At 39.1% G+C, this 19433-nt stretch overlaps 1 protein-coding gene across 5 annotated transcripts in view; it reads left to right on the plus strand.

Annotated features, from left to right (window-relative positions):
- Positions 1-19433, plus strand: part of LOC134226364 (dihydroxyacetone phosphate acyltransferase) — an 80894-nt gene that overhangs the window by 55108 nt on the left and 6353 nt on the right. For 2 of the 5 annotated variants that reach the window (XM_062707102.1, XM_062707103.1), the window contains exons 2-5: positions 14119-14359; positions 14423-14599; positions 14750-16156; positions 16227-16399. In XM_062707102.1, the coding sequence (XP_062563086.1) occupies positions 14144-14359; positions 14423-14599; positions 14750-16156; positions 16227-16399 (1973 nt within the window). In that variant the 5' untranslated portion in view covers positions 14119-14143. The other 3 variants (XM_062707099.1, XM_062707101.1, XM_062707100.1) reach the window with 3 other exon arrangements.

Here is a 19433-nt window from a genome sequence, read left to right on the forward strand (position 1 = left end):
ATACGTTGCGAAAAATTATCATTACACGAAGCACGGCACAAAACGGGTTGGGACAAAGGAAAATCGCGAATTAACGTCAATGGCAAATGGAATAAAAACGTTATCACGAATGACGAGAGACCGTAAACATATTAATCGAACGGCAGTGTTGCCAGACTATGCGGTAATATACGCGTCTTCAAAGCAACACCATGCTGAAGGTGGTTGGAAATAGAACTAAAATAAAAAGCGTACAAAATCTAAAAAAAATGCTGTATTTTGTTTAAGAAATCATATCGCTGCGTTGCGTAGGTAATGAGGACGAGTGATTCAATCAAAAAGAAAATTCATTTCATTACAAATGATGACTCTTTCAAGCAGCAGCTTAGTTTTCACCCCATTTTTAACACGTCAGTTTTCTATGATAAAGCAATGCGTAAGTTTGAAAAAATTCTCATTAGAAACGATTATCTTCACCAGAAATTCATAACCAATTCAAAATTTAGTTCAGTTTTCATTTTACAGGGTGTTCAATAAGTTCGAATACACTTTCAAAAAATGTAATTAAAAAATTGTAATTAAATTATTTCTTTTCCCGGTTACATGTCATTGAAAGTATTGTTTGTAACATTTCTTCTGGAATGACCTTTATTTTGTACTTCTTCACGAGCTTCAAACGTTTCTGAAATCCATCGCAAGCGGCACGCACGGTCTGCATGGGCATTTCGTTCCAGATTTTGAGAATTACGTCTTGAACTGGTCCAAGTTACTGACCTTGTATTCGTACAGCTTTAACATAATAAAGGACCAAACAAGAAAGTTAAGAGGGTTCAAATCCGGGAAGCTGGGAGGTCACAAAGTTTTGTCCAAAAAGTCGATGAAATTGTCCCCATATAAGGCTTAAATCACATTTTTCGTGTATAAATCTCAAAATGTCAGTTTTAGTACACCGCAATGATTTTGACCTTCAAAAAATGCTGTTTACAATGCCCCAATCCATTTTCACCGCGCGTAATAAACAAACAACAAGTTGATAAGAAAATTATTTTGAGCTTTTTAGTGGAATGTTTTCACCTGTCATAAGACGAGTTTATACAATCCCATTGAATTCCACCACTTAATTGTATCTTGACAGATACGTATTTCGACCTCAACAGTAAGGCCGTCTTCAGTGTCTCGTACTTGACTCGACTAGTCGAGTACTAGTCGACTAGTCGAGTCAAGTACGAGACACTGAAGACGGCCTTACTGTTGAGGTCGAAATACGTATCTGTCAAGATACAATTAAGTGGTGGAATTCAATGGGATTGTATAAACTCGTCTTATGACAGGTGAAACAACAAGTGACAGAATGTCAACACCACACACATCCGTTAACGTATATATACCGCTAAAGCTGACACCAATACTTATACAGAATATGTACATTGGGCTTACAAACACAATGATCAAACATTTGTATTCGAACTTATTGAACACCCTGTATAGTCGCATTACTGCTATTGGCAATCACTTCCAATAACATTTCAAGCTCTATCTGGAATAAGGGCGAATGTCACAAGAGAGGATTCTCTTAGCCGACTTCTCCTCTTTTAAATAAAAGTGACAAGCAGCTGATTTCTTAGTGGTTTATCACCTCAGAACGATAGAAAACAATGCGAACTTGCATTCTGAGATGAGAGACTGCAAAGAAATCCTCTGCTTGTCACTTTTATTCAAATGAGGCAAAGTCGACGAAGAGAATTCTCCCTTGCGACATTCGCCCTTGTACCAGATAGAGCTTGATTTAATTATTTGGTGAAGCCCAGGGTCAAGCCAAATACCACCAACAGAAAACGCAAACAAAATCCGCACGATCAGAATCAGGGTTGTTTTGTGAAGGAGTTTCAAAAGTTTTGGATTTTTAGAAAATCATGCTAAAAGGATGAATCTTATGAAAACAAAATTGTCCCACAGTTTGGAATAGTTAACCAATAAACGAAAATCATACTCTAAATGCATATTCTTCTAAACGACACTTATTTTCATAATTCTTGGTACAACTAATAGACTTTGCAGTGATCGATGAGCTTCACTTTCATTCATCTATCTGAAGGGAAGAATCTTGATGAACAATGCCATGAACCGTAATTTCAGAAAGCTTTACCAATGATTAGACCCCACTAATATTAGTTAAAACTTAATGAAACAAATGTGTTCCTGACTATCAAAACCAGAATCTCTTAGTTCTCGTGTATGCATAGATGAGACTATTCCATGAACTACAAAAGCTCACATAGCACCGATTCAGTGCGTCGACAGAAGTGGGCGCATTAAATAACTGAGTGAGCGTGAGCGTGTCTCAATGTACGGTACGTCTCGTGAGACTCGCGCATGAGCTGATCGCATTGAGATGTCTCAATCCGACTCACCAATGTTAATGTGAGGTACACAAGCTTCGTGAGACTCGCGTGCGCTAAATTTTATGTGCGCGTAGCAGTCGTTGCTCAATATCATACTTTTTTGTACGCGAGCATGATGTCTGATCAAAACCAAAAAATCATCCCATATAGGAATCCCGAGAAAATAACTAACCTAAAAATTTCCTAGACCGAACCGGGGATACAGCTCAGCCTCCTGTAGCGTGGTCTTGGCATGCTCATCTCACAGGTAGGTAAAAATGGTTTGATAATATCATCCTTGGTAATGTGATAGAATAAAAAATCGTTAGGTTTTCGAAATTCTGCTGGATATAGCTGGATAAATCTCTAAGATTTTTTTCTAATTTACATTTACATTTAAGTGTAACAAATCAAAAGATCAGGGAGAGATTGCATACGAGTTTAACCATTGCCGAGCGGTAATGTTTGCCAGCGAAATGTTGAATTTAATAATTTCAGCTGCGTTATGCTTGTCCACACCTGAGCCTTTAAAATTAGGTTTAAATAAAATAATATTCATTTATTGCGTTTGATTCATGAAGAATGGTTAAAAAATGACAGGGCTGGTAGCGATGAATGCCGTTTAAAATAGTGACTTTAGTGACCAATGATGTCGAAAAAGTGACTAAATAGTGACTTTTAATTGCAGAAAAAGTGACCAAATAGTGACTTTTGTTTGAAGTTTTAAACCGGGGATAGAGCTACAAGTTGCATTAACATTCGTAGATTTCAAACTAGTGTTTTATTTCTGAATTCCTTATCTAGAATGCTATCAGAAATCAAGAAAAGACGAAAACAACAAAAGCATGAATATTACTGCTGGCCACGCCCATCTTTACCGTAAGGAGGAAAAGGATGGAAGCAAAAGGCCAGTGACTGCGACACTCTCATAAGTACCACAGAGTTGAATATTGATGATAGTGTTAGTCGGATCAGCCAGAAGCTAGCAGGGTGACCTGCTATCATATTTAGGCATCATATTAAGCTGGGTGCTGCGGATAGAGCTGCTTTTCTGCTCTCAAGCGAGTAGAGGGATATTTTGAAATCACTCCCATAAGCAAAATTATTTTGCAGTTACATGACTGTTAAACATTTCCCGCTCTTCGAATTTCTCTTTTCATGCTCCACGAGGGCGCACAAATGCGCGAGACTCTACATGACTTTACCTTACATTCTTGCTCCAATCAGCCGCTGAATCTCGTGAAATTTCGTAGCGAGTGCTTTTCAGTTGCATTCCTACTAATTTTCCACTCGAAATGCAATGTGAAAATATTTGGTCGGGGTTCAGCCAAATCACACCAAGCGCCATCGAAAAATTACCGATTTTTCTGCTCAAACTTTCGTTTAGCAGATTAAATTGATCGCAAATCGCATCGAATATCCCTCAACCCCATAACTGAGGATATCCTACTGCAAATGTTTGCTTAAATTGATATGAAACTATTTCCGTTGTCCTTGTACGAACAAAATATCACAAGTCATTTTGGTTTGGCTGAACCTCGACCATTTATTACAAAGAATACAAAACTCAAACTTAGTTTATTTTTAATTTTTCCCCAGATAATAACAATACTTCTAAATATAGGATCTGAAAAGAACTTAAACACAAACAGTTTTACAACCAAATTGATTCTATTCGCATCACCCAGATATTAAGTAACACACCACGAGAAGGTATCTACCTGGCGTCACAGAAACGGGTAGTGAAATACAAGTTGTTACACAAAATTATGTTGATAAAAAAAAGTGTGTGTGTTAATATGGACTCGAAGGAAAAAAATGATCTAATTGATTCCCAGGCGGTGAACTATTTGTCCCGCTGACCTATCGATGGGGTGGTGAAGGGGTGGGAAATTAAAAAAATAAAGGCAATCATCAGTGTTCTCAAAGATTTTTTTATACAAGTTCTAAATTTTATTATTTTTTCGGTAAAATTTTGAAATCCCCCCTCAAATAAATAAATTTGGAGAGGGGTGGTGGCAGTAGAAGATATTAAAATGTATTCCCGCCTAATAAAGAAATTTTAAAAATACAATTTTACCTGTTCTTAAGCTATGACTTAATAACAAATTTAAATGAAGTTTTTGAGATTTTGAACTCGACTCGACTCGATTCAGAGGAAAATTTTGAAAATCCAATAAAACCATGGTCTTTTATTAGAAATCCAGAAATTCTAGTTTAAATTCATTTTCTATTTTATTTTAGACTTTAAAAATCCGACCAATTCATTCACCTCCACACTAGTTTTTGGGTATCTATTCTTAACCTCGTTAGCAAAAATGAGCAGCGTCATGTCATTTTGTTTTTCTTTTTGGAGAAGCCATTTATCAAGCAATATTTCTATCACAACTTGCTGCATATGATCCGCAACTCATTTTCAAAAAGCGGTCAAAACACCATCTAGCCTGGCCCAAACTAGGGCTTATGCCAGAATTAATTCTGACATAACTTGCTCTATAATTTCTTTTTTTAGACCTATCTCCAAGGCGGATTTAACAACCAAAATGTACCTACTTTCTGTCTGTCTGTTCTAGTTCCATTACTCCTCAATTCTGTATTCTATACTGGAGGTCGACCTTTCGCATTTTAACAGATTCCATTCGTGAAGAAAAAGATCATAGTCGAAATAAATCGGAAATAGCCTCTTTGGTGCATATTTCCAAAATTTTATATATTGCTAACAGATTCACATTTGATTTGGTTGATAATAAGTAGGTACAAATGATTTTTATTTTGAACTTTTTTACAATAGGCAAGCAAAAATAGTGACTTTAGTGACCATTTTTCGAAAAATAGTGACTTTAGTGACTTTTGAATGCAAATAGTGACTTTTTAGTGACTAGACTCAAAATAGTGACCAAGTCACTAAAAAGTGACTCGCTACCAGGCCTGAAATGAATGGAAGACTCAACTTGGGATTGGTTGTGACTGGTTGCTGGTATTAGATTAGAATGCAGGTTCCATTTGGAAAAGAAAAAAAAGTTGTTCGGGATTTTTTTAAATACCCAGGAAATGAAAGATAAGAAGCCATATTTTCACGTAGTTGAAATTTTAACGATGCTGTTTTTTGGTGATAATATTGTTCGACCAAACACGCCGTGTTTCAAATTGAGAACCTCTGCCCCAATAATCGTCATCGCATATTTGCTATTCTGGCTCTCTTTTGGATATGTATCATTTAACGCACAAGACCCCTTTTACGAGAGGGAGAGAAAACTTCCGAAACAGTGTGTTGTGTGCCACAAGGCCGACCGTCGAATGCATTCTAGCCTTAGCTGAAACCAAACCAGTCACCTCGGACTATCTAAATCGCGATGATCGATAGTAGCGCGTTCTTCCCCGCTTGTGCGAGACAGTAATCTCTTGCTATTTGTCCAGTGATAATTGTAGGTAGGATAACAGCGCAGATATTAAGTGAAATTCGGGCAGTGTAAAAATAGTAGCCATCCTATAAGTGATAAGCTGCGGAAGGCTGTGATCTTCCCTATTGGTGTGGTGTGTGAAGAATTGCTTAGAAAGCGACTGGTGGCTGTGAGGGAAGCCGTATCCCATATCTACCCCACGGGCATACATCACGCGATAAGGTGTGTTTCCAATGAATGACTACATCGAGTTCCTAATCCATCGGGAACCACTTGAGTTTTTTCCTCGGATTTCAATGGATACTGTGAATGGCTTGATAAATATTGTTTAGTGTGTTTGCTATAAGGTCTATCATTGTCCGACCGGCGTAGGACGTCACATGCATTTGCCCATATGTATTTACATATCGACCGGCTACGCTGTGTGAACAATTGGTAATTAATGTGCATTCTTAAATTATCCAAAATCATATCTATTCACTTTCGATGACAGTGTCGCGAAATATGTGTAAATTTGATCAAACAAACCAGTGATGTTCAATGAAGAAAACTTCAACGTGAACAAGGATAAAATTCAAATATCGATCCGCGCATCATCCGACATTTGTTGTGCTATATAAAATGTATGACCTGGAGAGGGGGCACGTTTGACATACCGCACGACATGCATTCTAGCATCGCCTGCATACAAGAACGCTATTGGTGAAGCAAGAACGACGAGCGCAGTATGCTTTAGGTTCTAAGCTTCTTTTTTGCATTACCCTAGCATTACCTAATGAGACTTTGATGAACGTATTGGATAACCTTGAAGTTAGAGACCATCTCAGCAACCCTTGAACAAAATATGCGCAAAATATATACTTCTTATGGATTTTTGGACTTGTGTCTCACGTAAATAACAACACGTTTGAAGAACAAGCGTATAGGTATGGTAAAAAACTCGTCTCATGTCTTTATAATAGGTTGCTACCTCAGATTATGTTCCTTCTATACAACTAACCGGTTTGTCAATAGTGATCTACCTTTAACTTAGAGACTGGTGTCAACCAAACTAATACTAATTCCAGTGCTGTTTACTATCGACGGTTAGTGCACAACGCATTAACTTGACTTGGGAAGTGACGAAGGCTAACCACGAAGCGTGTAATAATTCAATGATGAAAGGATATATCCATTTATAAGACTCCTGATATCAGTCGTGGCATCGTGTCTTTTTTTTTGATTCTATCATGTCATAATCAAGTTAAAGGGAGCGAACATTATCATTTAGTCATTTTAACTAATAATTCATTTTGGATGTTTAATTTATAAAATCTTGCCTAACAGTACAGTGCCAGGAGTATAATATTTACTGCAGGTATGTATCCAACCGTGAGAAAATACCTGTGCGGCGGTCTATATTGAAAGTACCCGCATAACATTCCTGTTGAGAAATTCCCTGTCCATGGATAAGGGGCTTGACGTTGATATTTCAAGTGTCTTAAAAAGATTTTTATTTTATTTTTATTTTTGTTGTTTAATAGAGTGCTTTTTTCAAACAAAGGTTAAGTTCAACACTAAATTAAAAAAATTAAGATATTTTTCCATTTTTTATATCTCTTTCACAAGAATATCGTTATTTTATAGGTAATGGTTTGAAAATAAGCTCCGTAGAGAAATTTTTATCACATCTTACTTAAATAAGGTCAACAGTTATACCAAACACTTGAGGTACCATGCCTCCAAGTTAACTAATGGTTAGTGTCGCACGATCTAACAACAACTGCATATTGGTAAATTTGGAGGTGCCGGCAGGGCTCAGTAGGGGTCTAACTAACATAACTCTAATACTAACAAGACCCTGAAACAAACGCTTATCCAAATAGCATACATCTATTTATACTTGTAGTAGTAGCTAACAATAATTCATTTTGTACCCGTAGTAGAATTTTAGTAGTGAAAAGTAGAATTTGTAGATTTACTAATTTGGCATTGGAGATAGTGAATGTATCTATTATATCTTCTCGATAATCTTTTTATTTTAGTCTCTCTAGCTGCATGGATCAACGCAAAAGAAAAATTAGCGAATATATAGGGGACATGACTTAGTGTTTCTCGTATTAAGACAAATTCGCTGACCTTTACCTTATAATAAAATAAATGACCGATAGTAAAATAAATGACTGAAATTTAATGATATCAAATAAATAATAAAAAACGAAAATAAATACATGACCATCGGTGGACAGAAAGACAAGAGACAGAGTTAGAATAGTTAATTGAGACCATTGCACTCACAAGATAAAGAATAACTAGTACCACTATTATTGCTACAAGACTAATAACTTGACCACTTACGGAAATGAGGATAGACCATATGATGCGTTCATCCACTATTATATTGAATATTGTATACCCTGAATCTGAATAACTGAATTTTAGACCTCACTATTTTAATAAATAATAAAGGTTTGAATATTAGAAAAGGGAATAGAACTTGACCAAAAAAAGCAATTACGGAACAACTGGACAGAAATTTTGTATAATGATCACTATTAGACTACTGAAACTTTAACATATGACATTACTGTGACTGATAGGATACAATTAACTCGACGACGTATTGACAAACATCCGATACTCAACCGTGTTAAAATAAGGGAAGCTCTTCAATGTGTCCATTTATTACAATAGTACTTAAATTAATCTATTTTGAAACTACCCTACCAGAATGATATCATTACATCTTTATTCGAAATTGTTACTTGGAAATGGCAACAGTACCACGCGTTGTCAACATAGACTACTATTAGGTATTGAATGTCGGCTCCAAGTATTTAATAATTAAATTTACATGTTAACTACTTATTCAGAAAACATCTATGTAGGGGAACTGTTCCGTTTTCAATCTCACTGTACATATATTCATCTCATCGCGAAACAAAAAAATACGGCACCAATTTCGTCGCTTCTTTTTGCTAACATGCATGCTCACTGCTGAAAAAAATCACAAAAATAATAAACAAATCAAACACCTTTTCATTGCTTTGTTTTTCGTAGGACCAATATCGGAGCTATGAGATGAAGTCCAGGAGCAGTAACCCTACATGTTGAGCTTCCATTATTTGTTCGGTTTATAATTGACAGACTGTAGATAGAAAGAATAATGTATCCGGTATGATCACAATACAAACCCAGGCCGCAGTGACCTAGTGAGCAACATAGCTTGAGTCGTCTGCTAGTATTGTGTATCACATGGAGAGCCCAGCCGAGATACCAGTCTATTAAGACTACAACTGGTCAACTCTCGAAAAAAAAAAAAAAAAAAAAAAAACATTCCTGTTGAGAAATTACATGACCCTGATTGTACAAAACTAACCGATGTTTGATCAATCCTACTAAATCGTTTTACGATAATATATCGATTGATGAACAACTCAGCAAAATTTCAACAACATCCGATAATGTTTGAATTTATTAGATTTTAAAATGTTTTTTTTTTGTCTTTGTTAAGGACACTTTCAGCCCTAGGCTGGCTCGTCTCCGGAATCATTTTAAAATGTTTTATATGGAAGATGCGACTTCAATGGCTTCTATCTCAGAACGCTAAAAATCAGTATATGACTGCACTGATGATATGCGAGTGGTTTACGTTAAATTATGCGTTGCAAGAGAAATTGGGATCCCAGGGAAATCCAAACCACATCGAAAAAATATTTCCCTATAGTAAATGATCATAGGGTAACCGTACCCTTAGTGGAGGTTGCACCAATAGTGGAGGTAGTGGGGTTTAAATGAGATTTATCATATTTATACAGTTTGCGATGGTTTCAGTTGATGTGTCGTGCTTTAAAAATCATGTTAAATGCAACTTATCTTAAGATTTAGCTTGAAAAACTATTGAAAACAATGGTTTTCCTTAACAAAATTGACTCCCTTGCACCTATAGTGGTGCAACTGTACCAATAGTGGCGAGTCTCATAAGAAACCAATGGATAGCACCACTATAGGAACCAAAATTAATTTTTACCGCCACTAAAGGAACAGTGTACCCATAGTGGTGCAAGCAATATTCGGTAATTGTTGATGTTAAATGACATCTATCTCATTGTTGTTAGCAAATTTATTAGTTTATCTATTGACTAAGATATAAAAGCAGTAAATTTCCCATAATTATCAATTTTTGAAAAATATTTTCTTTTGTGGATCTACTAATACCTTCACTATTGGTACCGTTACCCTAGACAGCTTTGCCAAGAAAATTATTTTATGCTTTTTAATGGAATGTCTTTCACTTGTCATGAGACGAGTTTGTACCATCCCATTTAATTCCACCACTTGATTGTACCTTAACAAATACGTATTTCGACCTCAACAGTAAGGTCGTCTTCAGTGTCTCGTACTTACTTACTTGATACTTGATGGGCTACAGCTCTTCGATGAACCTACGACGAATGGAGTATCCTTCTCCAATGGACTCGATCCTGGGCCAATCGCTTCCAGTCGCCCTGAACATTGAGCGTGTGTACGCGGCCTTCCACGAAGTCTGCGGCCTCTTCCGGGTTCTCTACTAAATATTATCTTCGCTTGACGTTCTTCCGGCATACCAGATACCGTTCTCCTGTTTACCGCCGAGTATTGTCCGCAGCACCTTACGCTCAAACACTCCGAAAGCTCTCCGATCAGCCTCCTTTAACGTCCATGTTTCATGATCGTATAAAAAAGCCACCGGAAGAATCAGAATAGTATACAGCGCGAGTTTTGTTTTTGTTTGCAGACTACGGGACTTAAGCTGGTTACGAAGTCCGTAATAAGCCCTATTTGCAGCTGCAATACGCCTTTTCACCTCGCGGATAACACCATTATCGCACGTCACTAATGTTCCAAGATACACAAACTCTTCTACCACTTCAAATTTTTCACCATTTCGCTACCACCACCACTAATGAACCCACGTTGAACCCTCGCTGTCTCCCTCTTAAAAGGCACAAAAGCCTCTTCCACTTCTAATGAACCCTCGCTGTCTCCCTCTTAAAAGGCACAAAAGCCTCTTCCACGGCACGGCGATCAATCCCGATAATATCGATATCGTCCACAAATCCCAGGAGCATATGCGATCTTGTGATAATGGTACCGCTTCTTTGCACATCAGCTCTCCTAGTCGCTCCCTCGAGCGCTATATTGAACAGTAGATTCGAGAGTGCATCACCCTGCTTTAATCCATCTAAGCTAAGGTAACGAATGACGTCGATATTTCATCCGCAACCCTTACACTTGATTTCGATCCGTCCAACGTTATACGAATCAGCCGTATCAGTTTCGCCGGAAAACCATGTTTAAGCATAATTTGCCATAATTCATTCCGTTTCACAGAATCGTACGCCGCCTTGAAATCAATAAACAGATGATGTGTCTGCAAGTTGTACTCCCGGAATTTATCAAGGATTTGTCTCAGGGTAAACATTTGATCCGTCGTTGATCGGCCCTCTCCCGAAAATCTGCTTGGTATTCGCCGACGAAGGACGCTTCAAGCGGTCTCAATCTGTTGAACAGAATACGAGACATAATTTTGTACGCCAAATTAAGGAGGGTTATTCCTCGGTAATTGGCGCACTCCAGTCTGTGCCCTTTCTTAAAGAGAGGGTAAATGAGGCCGTCCAACCAGCTAGCAGGCATTTCCTCGTCTACCCATATTTTCAACATAATATGGTGCAAAACTTCATAAAGTTGCTCACTGTCGTGTTTGAGAAGTTTAGCCGGGAGCTGGTCCTTCCCCGCAGCCTTATTGTTTTTCAGCTTTTTAACAGCTTTTTTAACCTCATCTAGTGTAGGTGACTCCACAGCTTGTCCATCATCGCTAATATTTAGTCTGTTCACCGATGCACCGTCACTTCCACTATTCAACAAAGTCTCGAAGTCTGGCAGTCACTTCGGTTTTATCTGTCAGCAAATTCCCTTGTTGGTCGTTGCACATGACGGGAGACGGCGCTGTCTTTCTCCGCACGCCATTGACAGACTCATAAAACCTCCGCATATCGTTCAGCTCAATTTTTTTCTGCGCCTCACTAATAACTTGTTCTTCGTACTCTTTCTTCTTCCTGTGGTGGGTTCGTTTTTCGGCTGCTCTTGCTTCCTTGTACCGATCTCTATCCGATCGGGTACCTGACACCAATATCCGGCTTCTGGCAACGTTCTTCTCGTCTGTCACTCTTTGACACTCCACATCGAACCAACCCGTCCTGGGTCGCCTCTGTGCAGTGCCTACAACTTCTCGTGCTGTTGTGCTCACCGTTCCATGGATCGACTCCCATAGATCGTTGATGTTGTCGCTAACGTTGATTGCACTTATCCGTTCGTCGAGCTCCTGGCGGTACTCAGCCGATACTCCTTCCGCCGACAATCGCTGGATATTGTAACGCATCGTTCGCTGTGATCTTTCGTTCGATACAGTTGACAACCGTGACCGAATTTTACTGACAACGAGGAAGTGATCAGAGTCAATGTTCGGACCTCTGAATGTCCGCACATCGATAACGTCCGAGAAATGGCGTCCATCCACCAGAACATGGTCTATTTGGTTGCAAGTTTCACCATTTGGGTGCCTCCAGGTGTGCTTTCGGATGTTCTTTCGTGAAAAGTAGGTGCTACTAATGGTCATCCTTCTGGCAGCAGCGGAATTTACTAGCCGTAGGCCGTTGTCATTGGTAGCGGAGTGAAGGCTCTCCCTACCGATTATGGGACGGAAAAAGTCCTCTCTACCGACCTGAGTGTTAGCATCTCCGATAACAATTTTCACGTCATGCTTTGGGCACTCTCCATAGGCTTTACCAAGACATTCATAAAACGTGTCCTTCACGTCGTCGGATTTATCGTTTGTCGGTGCGTAAACGTTGATTAGGCTGTAATTGAAGAATTTGCCCCGTATCCTCAACCCACAGATTCGTTCGCTAATGGGTTTCCACCGCATCACTCGCTTCATCTGCTTGCCCATCACTACGAAACCAACTCCATGCTCTGCTTTTTCGCCGCCGCTTTGATAGATGTTGTACTTGAAGGCAGTGTTGGTCGTGTGGTCCACGGCTCGGAATTCACGTTCTCCGCATCTGGGCCATCGGACTTCTTGAATAGCGACCACGTTCACTCCAACCAAACTTTTGCAGTTCGCGAGCCAGAAGGCGCACTCGTCCAGGTTCATTTAGGGCCCTGACATTCCAGGTACCGAATTTCCAATCATAGTCCTTATTTCGTTGCTGAGTCGGTTGCCAAAAACAACGTTCTCTTTTTCTTCTATCTCCATTTTTCGTGGTATTTGAGAGGCTTCAGTAAGCTACCTTACCGAGGTTGCGTTACCTATCGCGATGATGGGGCTGTCACCTTAGGTATAGCTGACGCGATACAGCATTTCGTTAATCAGCCGCTGGGTACCAGGCAGACGCTTTTTGAGCCGCACCTCCTGGTGAACAGACGCTCGAGGCGTACCTTCTCACTATAGCTGATGTCAGAAGGACAACAGTGCCCAGGCTGCACTAACAGCTAAGTACACAACCCTTAGCTGGCGGTCTTTTGTCATCGGACGACCCGTGGAAGCGTGAGATAGGAACTTGTGGGGACCAGAGCTCTGTTGGGCGCTCTTTCCTTGATGTCAACCCACCATTTTGCAGCCCCTTCTACTCGCTTGTTGCGTTTAATGCTTAGGTATAAATGAGCGAGTACGTTTAGTACTGCCACCCCCAGAAGTAGTACTGGGAGGTAGTTCCTGGGGGAAACGATGGTGGAGCCCAAGGGAGTTTAGTCGGTATTACCGGTATGGTCGAGTCCGACACTGGGTTACTGGTACTGGGTTAGTGTGTAAATGCATTCTCCGTTGTAAAAAAAAAAAGACCTAAACTTATAATTTAATCCCTTATCATCCCTCTTAGCCTTACTTCTGCAATATGTTCTTTGAATCTTACATCTAACAATCTTTTTGTTTGACCTACATATACTTTATCACACACACAAAATCCTTGAGAAACGTATATAAAAATAATCGCCACGCCGATTCATGCCACCGCCGACCAAAATTCTGAACACCGGCGCTGCTTAATATCAGAACGGCGCACATCTCTAATTTGTATAATTTATCTCATATGGGGCAAAGTGAGCATCCCTTTTGAAACAATAAAAAAATAAACAACATAAATACTAAAATTCTTTTGTACAACTTACAATTATTATGATTTACTAAGCGCTGAATCTGTTGAGTAACGTATATTATCAAATTTACTTAAATTGTAAACTGATTTCTGTTATCAAATGTGATTTTGATGGTATCAAAAAGAAATGTCTAATATGTGAATCGCCATGAATTTAATATTGAGTACATTTAATCGTCACAGACAAACGGGCCCAGCGGTTACCAGCATGGCTCCACCATCTCAGCCGGAAAGCCAGCCCGCTTCTGACGGGAACTATTTGAACAACTTCAGGAACCTTCTTGGACCCGGTACGAGCGATTTGACCGATATGACCAAAAGTTACGGACCGGCCTTTCCATACCCAAAGGACAGCCATGTGACGCCGGCCGAACTGAAAAAGCTGGTGATGGCCAGCGAACGGATACAAACTATTATTGAGAAGGTAACGGTGTGCATAGTAGCATTACTTAGCTTGTGATATGTAACATGTATGGTTTCGTTACAGGAATCTCAGGGGGATGTGACTAAGAGAACAGAGGTTGTTAACAGTATTAAAGCGATTCTGGATGAGATCGGATTGGATGAAAGTCTACCGATTATTCGTACACTGGGAACGATTCTGAATTTCATTTTCGGTCGGATACTGAGTGGGTTGCACGTTAATGAGACCAAACTAGAACACGTAAGTTGATGGATGTATAACAAACACATTCATTTTCATTTTTACATTCAGAGAAAGAGTGTTCTCTTAGATGGATTTAGATGTTTGTTACATCAAAAATGTTGCATTACTTGTAGACAGATATTATAATAGAATTAAAATTGTTTTTAGCTTAAATCAAAATACGGAAAACAACCAGTGTTATACCTGCCTTCTCATCGAAGCTATGGTGATTTCATACTGATGTCATACGTATCGTTCTGCTACAACATCGCCATCCCGGGTATTGCTGCTGGGATGGACTTTCATGCAATGGCCTTCATGGGTAGCGTACTGCGCAGTACGGGAGCGTTCTACATGCGGCGTACCTTTGGAAACGACGAAGTCTACTGGGCCGTTTTCAAGGAATACATGCGACAGCTGGTACGAGTGTTCGACAACGGGGTCGAATTTTTCATCGAGGGAACTCGAAGTCGAAGTAATAAGGCGCTGGTTCCTAAGATTGGACTTCTCTCAATGGCTCTGGAGCCACTATTCATGGGTGAAATACCGGACGTCCTAGTTGTGCCGGTCAGTGTATCCTACGACCGACCACTAGAAGAACAACTATTCGTGTATGAGCTGATCGGAATACCAAAACCTAAAGAATCGACTAAAGGATTGCTGAAGGCCATGAGTATTTTGAAGGAAAACTATGGATCTATTTATTTTGAATTTGGAGAACCGATTTCAGTCAAAGATTACTTTGGACAAGAACTGGATCGTTTCCAACATGCGATAAATCCAAGCCACATACAGACCTTAACCAAATCTGAACTTGGTATGATCCAGAATCTCGCTTTTGATGTTGTGCATCTCCAACAGCAGAAAATCGTCCTAACCACATTCCACCTGATATCGATCTATTACAACTATAAGAAGTATCTCGGACAATCAATCACTCTCCCGGAACTTGTTGAAGGTCTGAGCAACTTACTTGACATATTCAAAGATCTTGGCGCTATAACGACCATCCAGAAGACCGGCAATCCAGAACTGGATCACCACCTGATACGAACGAGTGTGAGGGAAGCTCTGGCGGTACATCGGAACATTCTCCAGCTGACTCGTAATGAGGTTCTGACAATAGCCAAATCGCATCACGATTTTAGTCAGGTCGACAAACGGAAACTTAAAGGCCACAATTTGTCGGATGTTGTCATGAAACTATCGGTGCCAATTTTCACGCTTCAGTTGTACTGCAATCCGTGTCTTCATTGGTTGGCCCAACCGGCATTAGTACTGCTCGTAGTCAAACACCTGTCCCGTAGTGGCTTGGTGAGGGTGAGTAGCTTGCAGCGCGCCGTGGGAGATCTGAGGAATCTATTCGCTGGGGAATTCGTCTTCCACTCAAGGCGAGAGATGCAGGATTTTGAACAGGCCTTCAGGCACCTTGTTGAGTTTGGTCTTCTGGAGCATGCGGCGAATGAATCGACCGTTCGATGTGTTGGTAATGAGGGGAACGAAAATGTTTATCTCAGCCTGGTCGGACCCTTTATATGTTGCTATTTACAAGTTACCAACGTGCTCATAAATAGGGTTGGTTGAATAGAATTTCACTTCACCCTAATCTGAGAATCAAATTTTAAAAATTCCAACTTTTTTTCAGTTCTCTACTCAGTCTTTCAAGGAAAAGGATTATCTGACTCGAGTGCAAGAGTTTGTGGAACAGCTTCTTCTTCAGCAAGGGCGGAACGTTCACCCGTACTGCTTATCGTTGGACAGTATTAATCTAGCGCTTCATTCTCTAGTCAGCCTGGGTGCCATCAGCAAATCAAAAGTGTAAGTATTTGATTAAATTAAATTTAGCTATTTTGTACCAAATAATGATGACCATTTTGTATTGATTTAGAATTTAGATCGATCGTCGATAACTTTTATAATTCTGTTATTATCATTAAATAGGGCGACGGATATCTTTGATAGCTTAGTAGGGAAAGCACCTTGTTACCTCTATAATACCGTGAAGTACCCTAATTTCGCGCACTTAAGATCTGACAAAGTTAAAACGTTTATTGAAAAACATGTAGTGGCCATTTGGGAACATTTGCTACTGAATCACGTAGTATGATTCTAGGTTCTCAAAAAAAAAATGTTACTTGCAAATTTGCTGCTATTTAAAAAAGATTGCGGTATGAATTTGGGACCGTTGTATGCTCCTTATTTCGCGCATGAAAATAGGATAGTTCCTAATTTCGCGCAAAAGTGTTCCTAACTTCGCTCATGTTTGAAATGGAATATCGTTATTGGTTTGATGAAATATAATCAATTGACCAATAGAAGCATGCATCCATTGTTCAAAATATACAGATAACGGTATCAGACAGCCGTTAGTGACCCATTCTTTAGTCGAAATGGTATGCCCCTATATTTCGACTCTCTGGAACTTTGCTTAGATTTTACTTCATGAATTTTAGTTGACACAAGTCATAATTCCCAATATATCGTTTTCTTCTGAAATATAAATCGTATTTTAGGAAATAAGACATTGTATAAGCAATTTTTATTAAGCAATGTGAGTTAAAAAAATTAATTTTCGAGACATCATGTATGAAAGTTTTTAATTCAGCTATCTCTTACTTAGACAATCTTCACGGTTAGAAAAAAGTACCTAATATTAGGTACTTTTCACTCAAATCGGGGGTTTAGCGTGGGAACCCAAAATTAAGTAATTTTTTCTTGAAATTAAGTAAAATTCACTTAATATTAAGTAAAATAAACTTAATTTTAAATAGAAGCTAACCAAAAGTTAGGTAAATTTCACTCAACTTTTGTAAACATGAGATTACTCAACGTTGGGTTCCCACACTTTAATGCCCTTGTTGAGTGGTTTTACTCTTCAGTTTATGACAACAAAGGGAAGAGGGAGGGAGATGCAAGAGAAAAAAAGTACCTAAAATTAGGTACTTTTTTCTAACCGTGTTCAAATATGTGTTTCATATAAGACATCTTCAATATTATATACATTATCGAAAAAGCTGCTGTAGTTTTATCCTCGACTTATTTAAGTTCAGCATCATTTTACTCATCGGATTTGATAGCTATTGCAAGCACTAATCTATAAGATTTTTCATCTCAACATTAGTCGATGTCGGTGGTTATCCGCCTGAAAATTAGATAAAAAGCGTATGGTAATGAACTCCTCGGGTTCTATTCAGTGAAAACTGTCCTGTGCATTATATCGCTTTTGTTTCATTAGAATGTTGCAAATGAAACTACGCAACAACAATAAACACACAAAGCGAAAGTCTAAATAAACACAAAATACATACAGGTTCACAATTTTCAATAGTAATGACGAATAAACATATCCAACAGAACATAATGGATACAAATATTTCCAAAAAGTAGCCAGTTTTGTACAGTAAAATCATTTGTTTACTTGGGTCATGTTCTTCGTCTCTGTGCTAAACACAAGCAAATATGGCGGTCGATGGGGATCAGTACAAAAGGCCGAATCACAAAAGACCGAACCACAGAAGGCCGAATCACAAAAGGCCGAAAATGTTCTAGCATACCACAAAAGGCCGAAAACCCAGAAGGCCGAACCACAAAAGGCCGAATCTCAAAAGGCCGAATAACACAAAAAGCCGAATCATTACAAAAGTTTCAATCTTTCAATTAAGAGAACTTGGAATATTCACAAATTTACGTTTACTTTTATTATGCTGCCCCATTAAGAAAAACTTGTCCACGTGTTTTGCAACTACTAGCAGCGATCTAATCAATCTTATTCAGTTGAGGTATTTAACGTCAGTTCAACATCGAAGCTCTATTTTTTAATTGTAAGAAGTTGCATGAAGGTGTTTACAGAGTCAATTTGATTCCTTATATATTGCATAATAGATCAATCTTCATTGCAGAAATGAAAGCATGAACACACGTATAAATATTATCACTTTAAGGACATAGTTGGAGGAGTACCACGATGGCAGTCAATATGGCACCGGACCTTCCACGGGTCAACCCCACACCTCCCGCACTCCTCTCCCACCAACATTCGAATGCATCGAACAGCATCGAACAAAAGTATAATATTTAAATTACTAACCTGTTTACAGCATATTTATTCACTTCCCGTGATAATGAACATGTTTCTTCAAAGAGTCCTATGAATTTCGGCTCGAATTTTATCGTAAATCAGCAGTTTCGTGCCAATTTAATAGCCGTTCGCGATTCGGTGGGCTTATCACTGCACTTCACTTCTTCTCAAAGGGCATAACAAATCAAGTTTTTACTCACTTCTCCGCACATAAGCAGCCCGAAATGTTGATAGAATGCAAATAAAACATCACTTTTTGATATAAGTCACTCGTTTGAACCGAAAACCTAATATAAACTGCTATTTTTGCCCGAAAAAACGATTAAAAACTGACCGCGGAGCGAATGTAAACACCGGCAGCGGCAGCAGCAAACTAATACATAGGGTGGTTCAAAAAATGATTTTGCTCCGCCGCGCTCGGTCGATTATGATTCATTATTTGGGTGTCATCCGATGGTTTGGGTTGGTTTGAATAGAGGCTTACCGTGCACAGGTCATTTCAGGTTTGTATGACAGTGTATATGGCGAGGTTGAATTTTACATTATTTTGATTGTGGCACTCTGTCATTGGGCGCTGGCGAGGGGGGAGACCATATGACTGGATGAAATATTCAAGAGCTTTAATTCCATAGGCTGGTGGCTTCAATGGTTGGGAGTTGATTTTAATTGAGGTTGCGAATCTTTAGCATGATATTGCTTTTTGCATTGAAACTTTTCGTTTCGTCACTGAAACCATTGACACTTGTCTTCAGCGACTGCTTCCGCGATAGAGCA

The sequence above is a fragment of the Armigeres subalbatus genome, chromosome 3, assembly GCF_024139115.2.
Source record: "Armigeres subalbatus isolate Guangzhou_Male chromosome 3, GZ_Asu_2, whole genome shotgun sequence".
NCBI lineage: Eukaryota > Metazoa > Arthropoda > Insecta > Diptera > Culicidae > Armigeres > Armigeres subalbatus.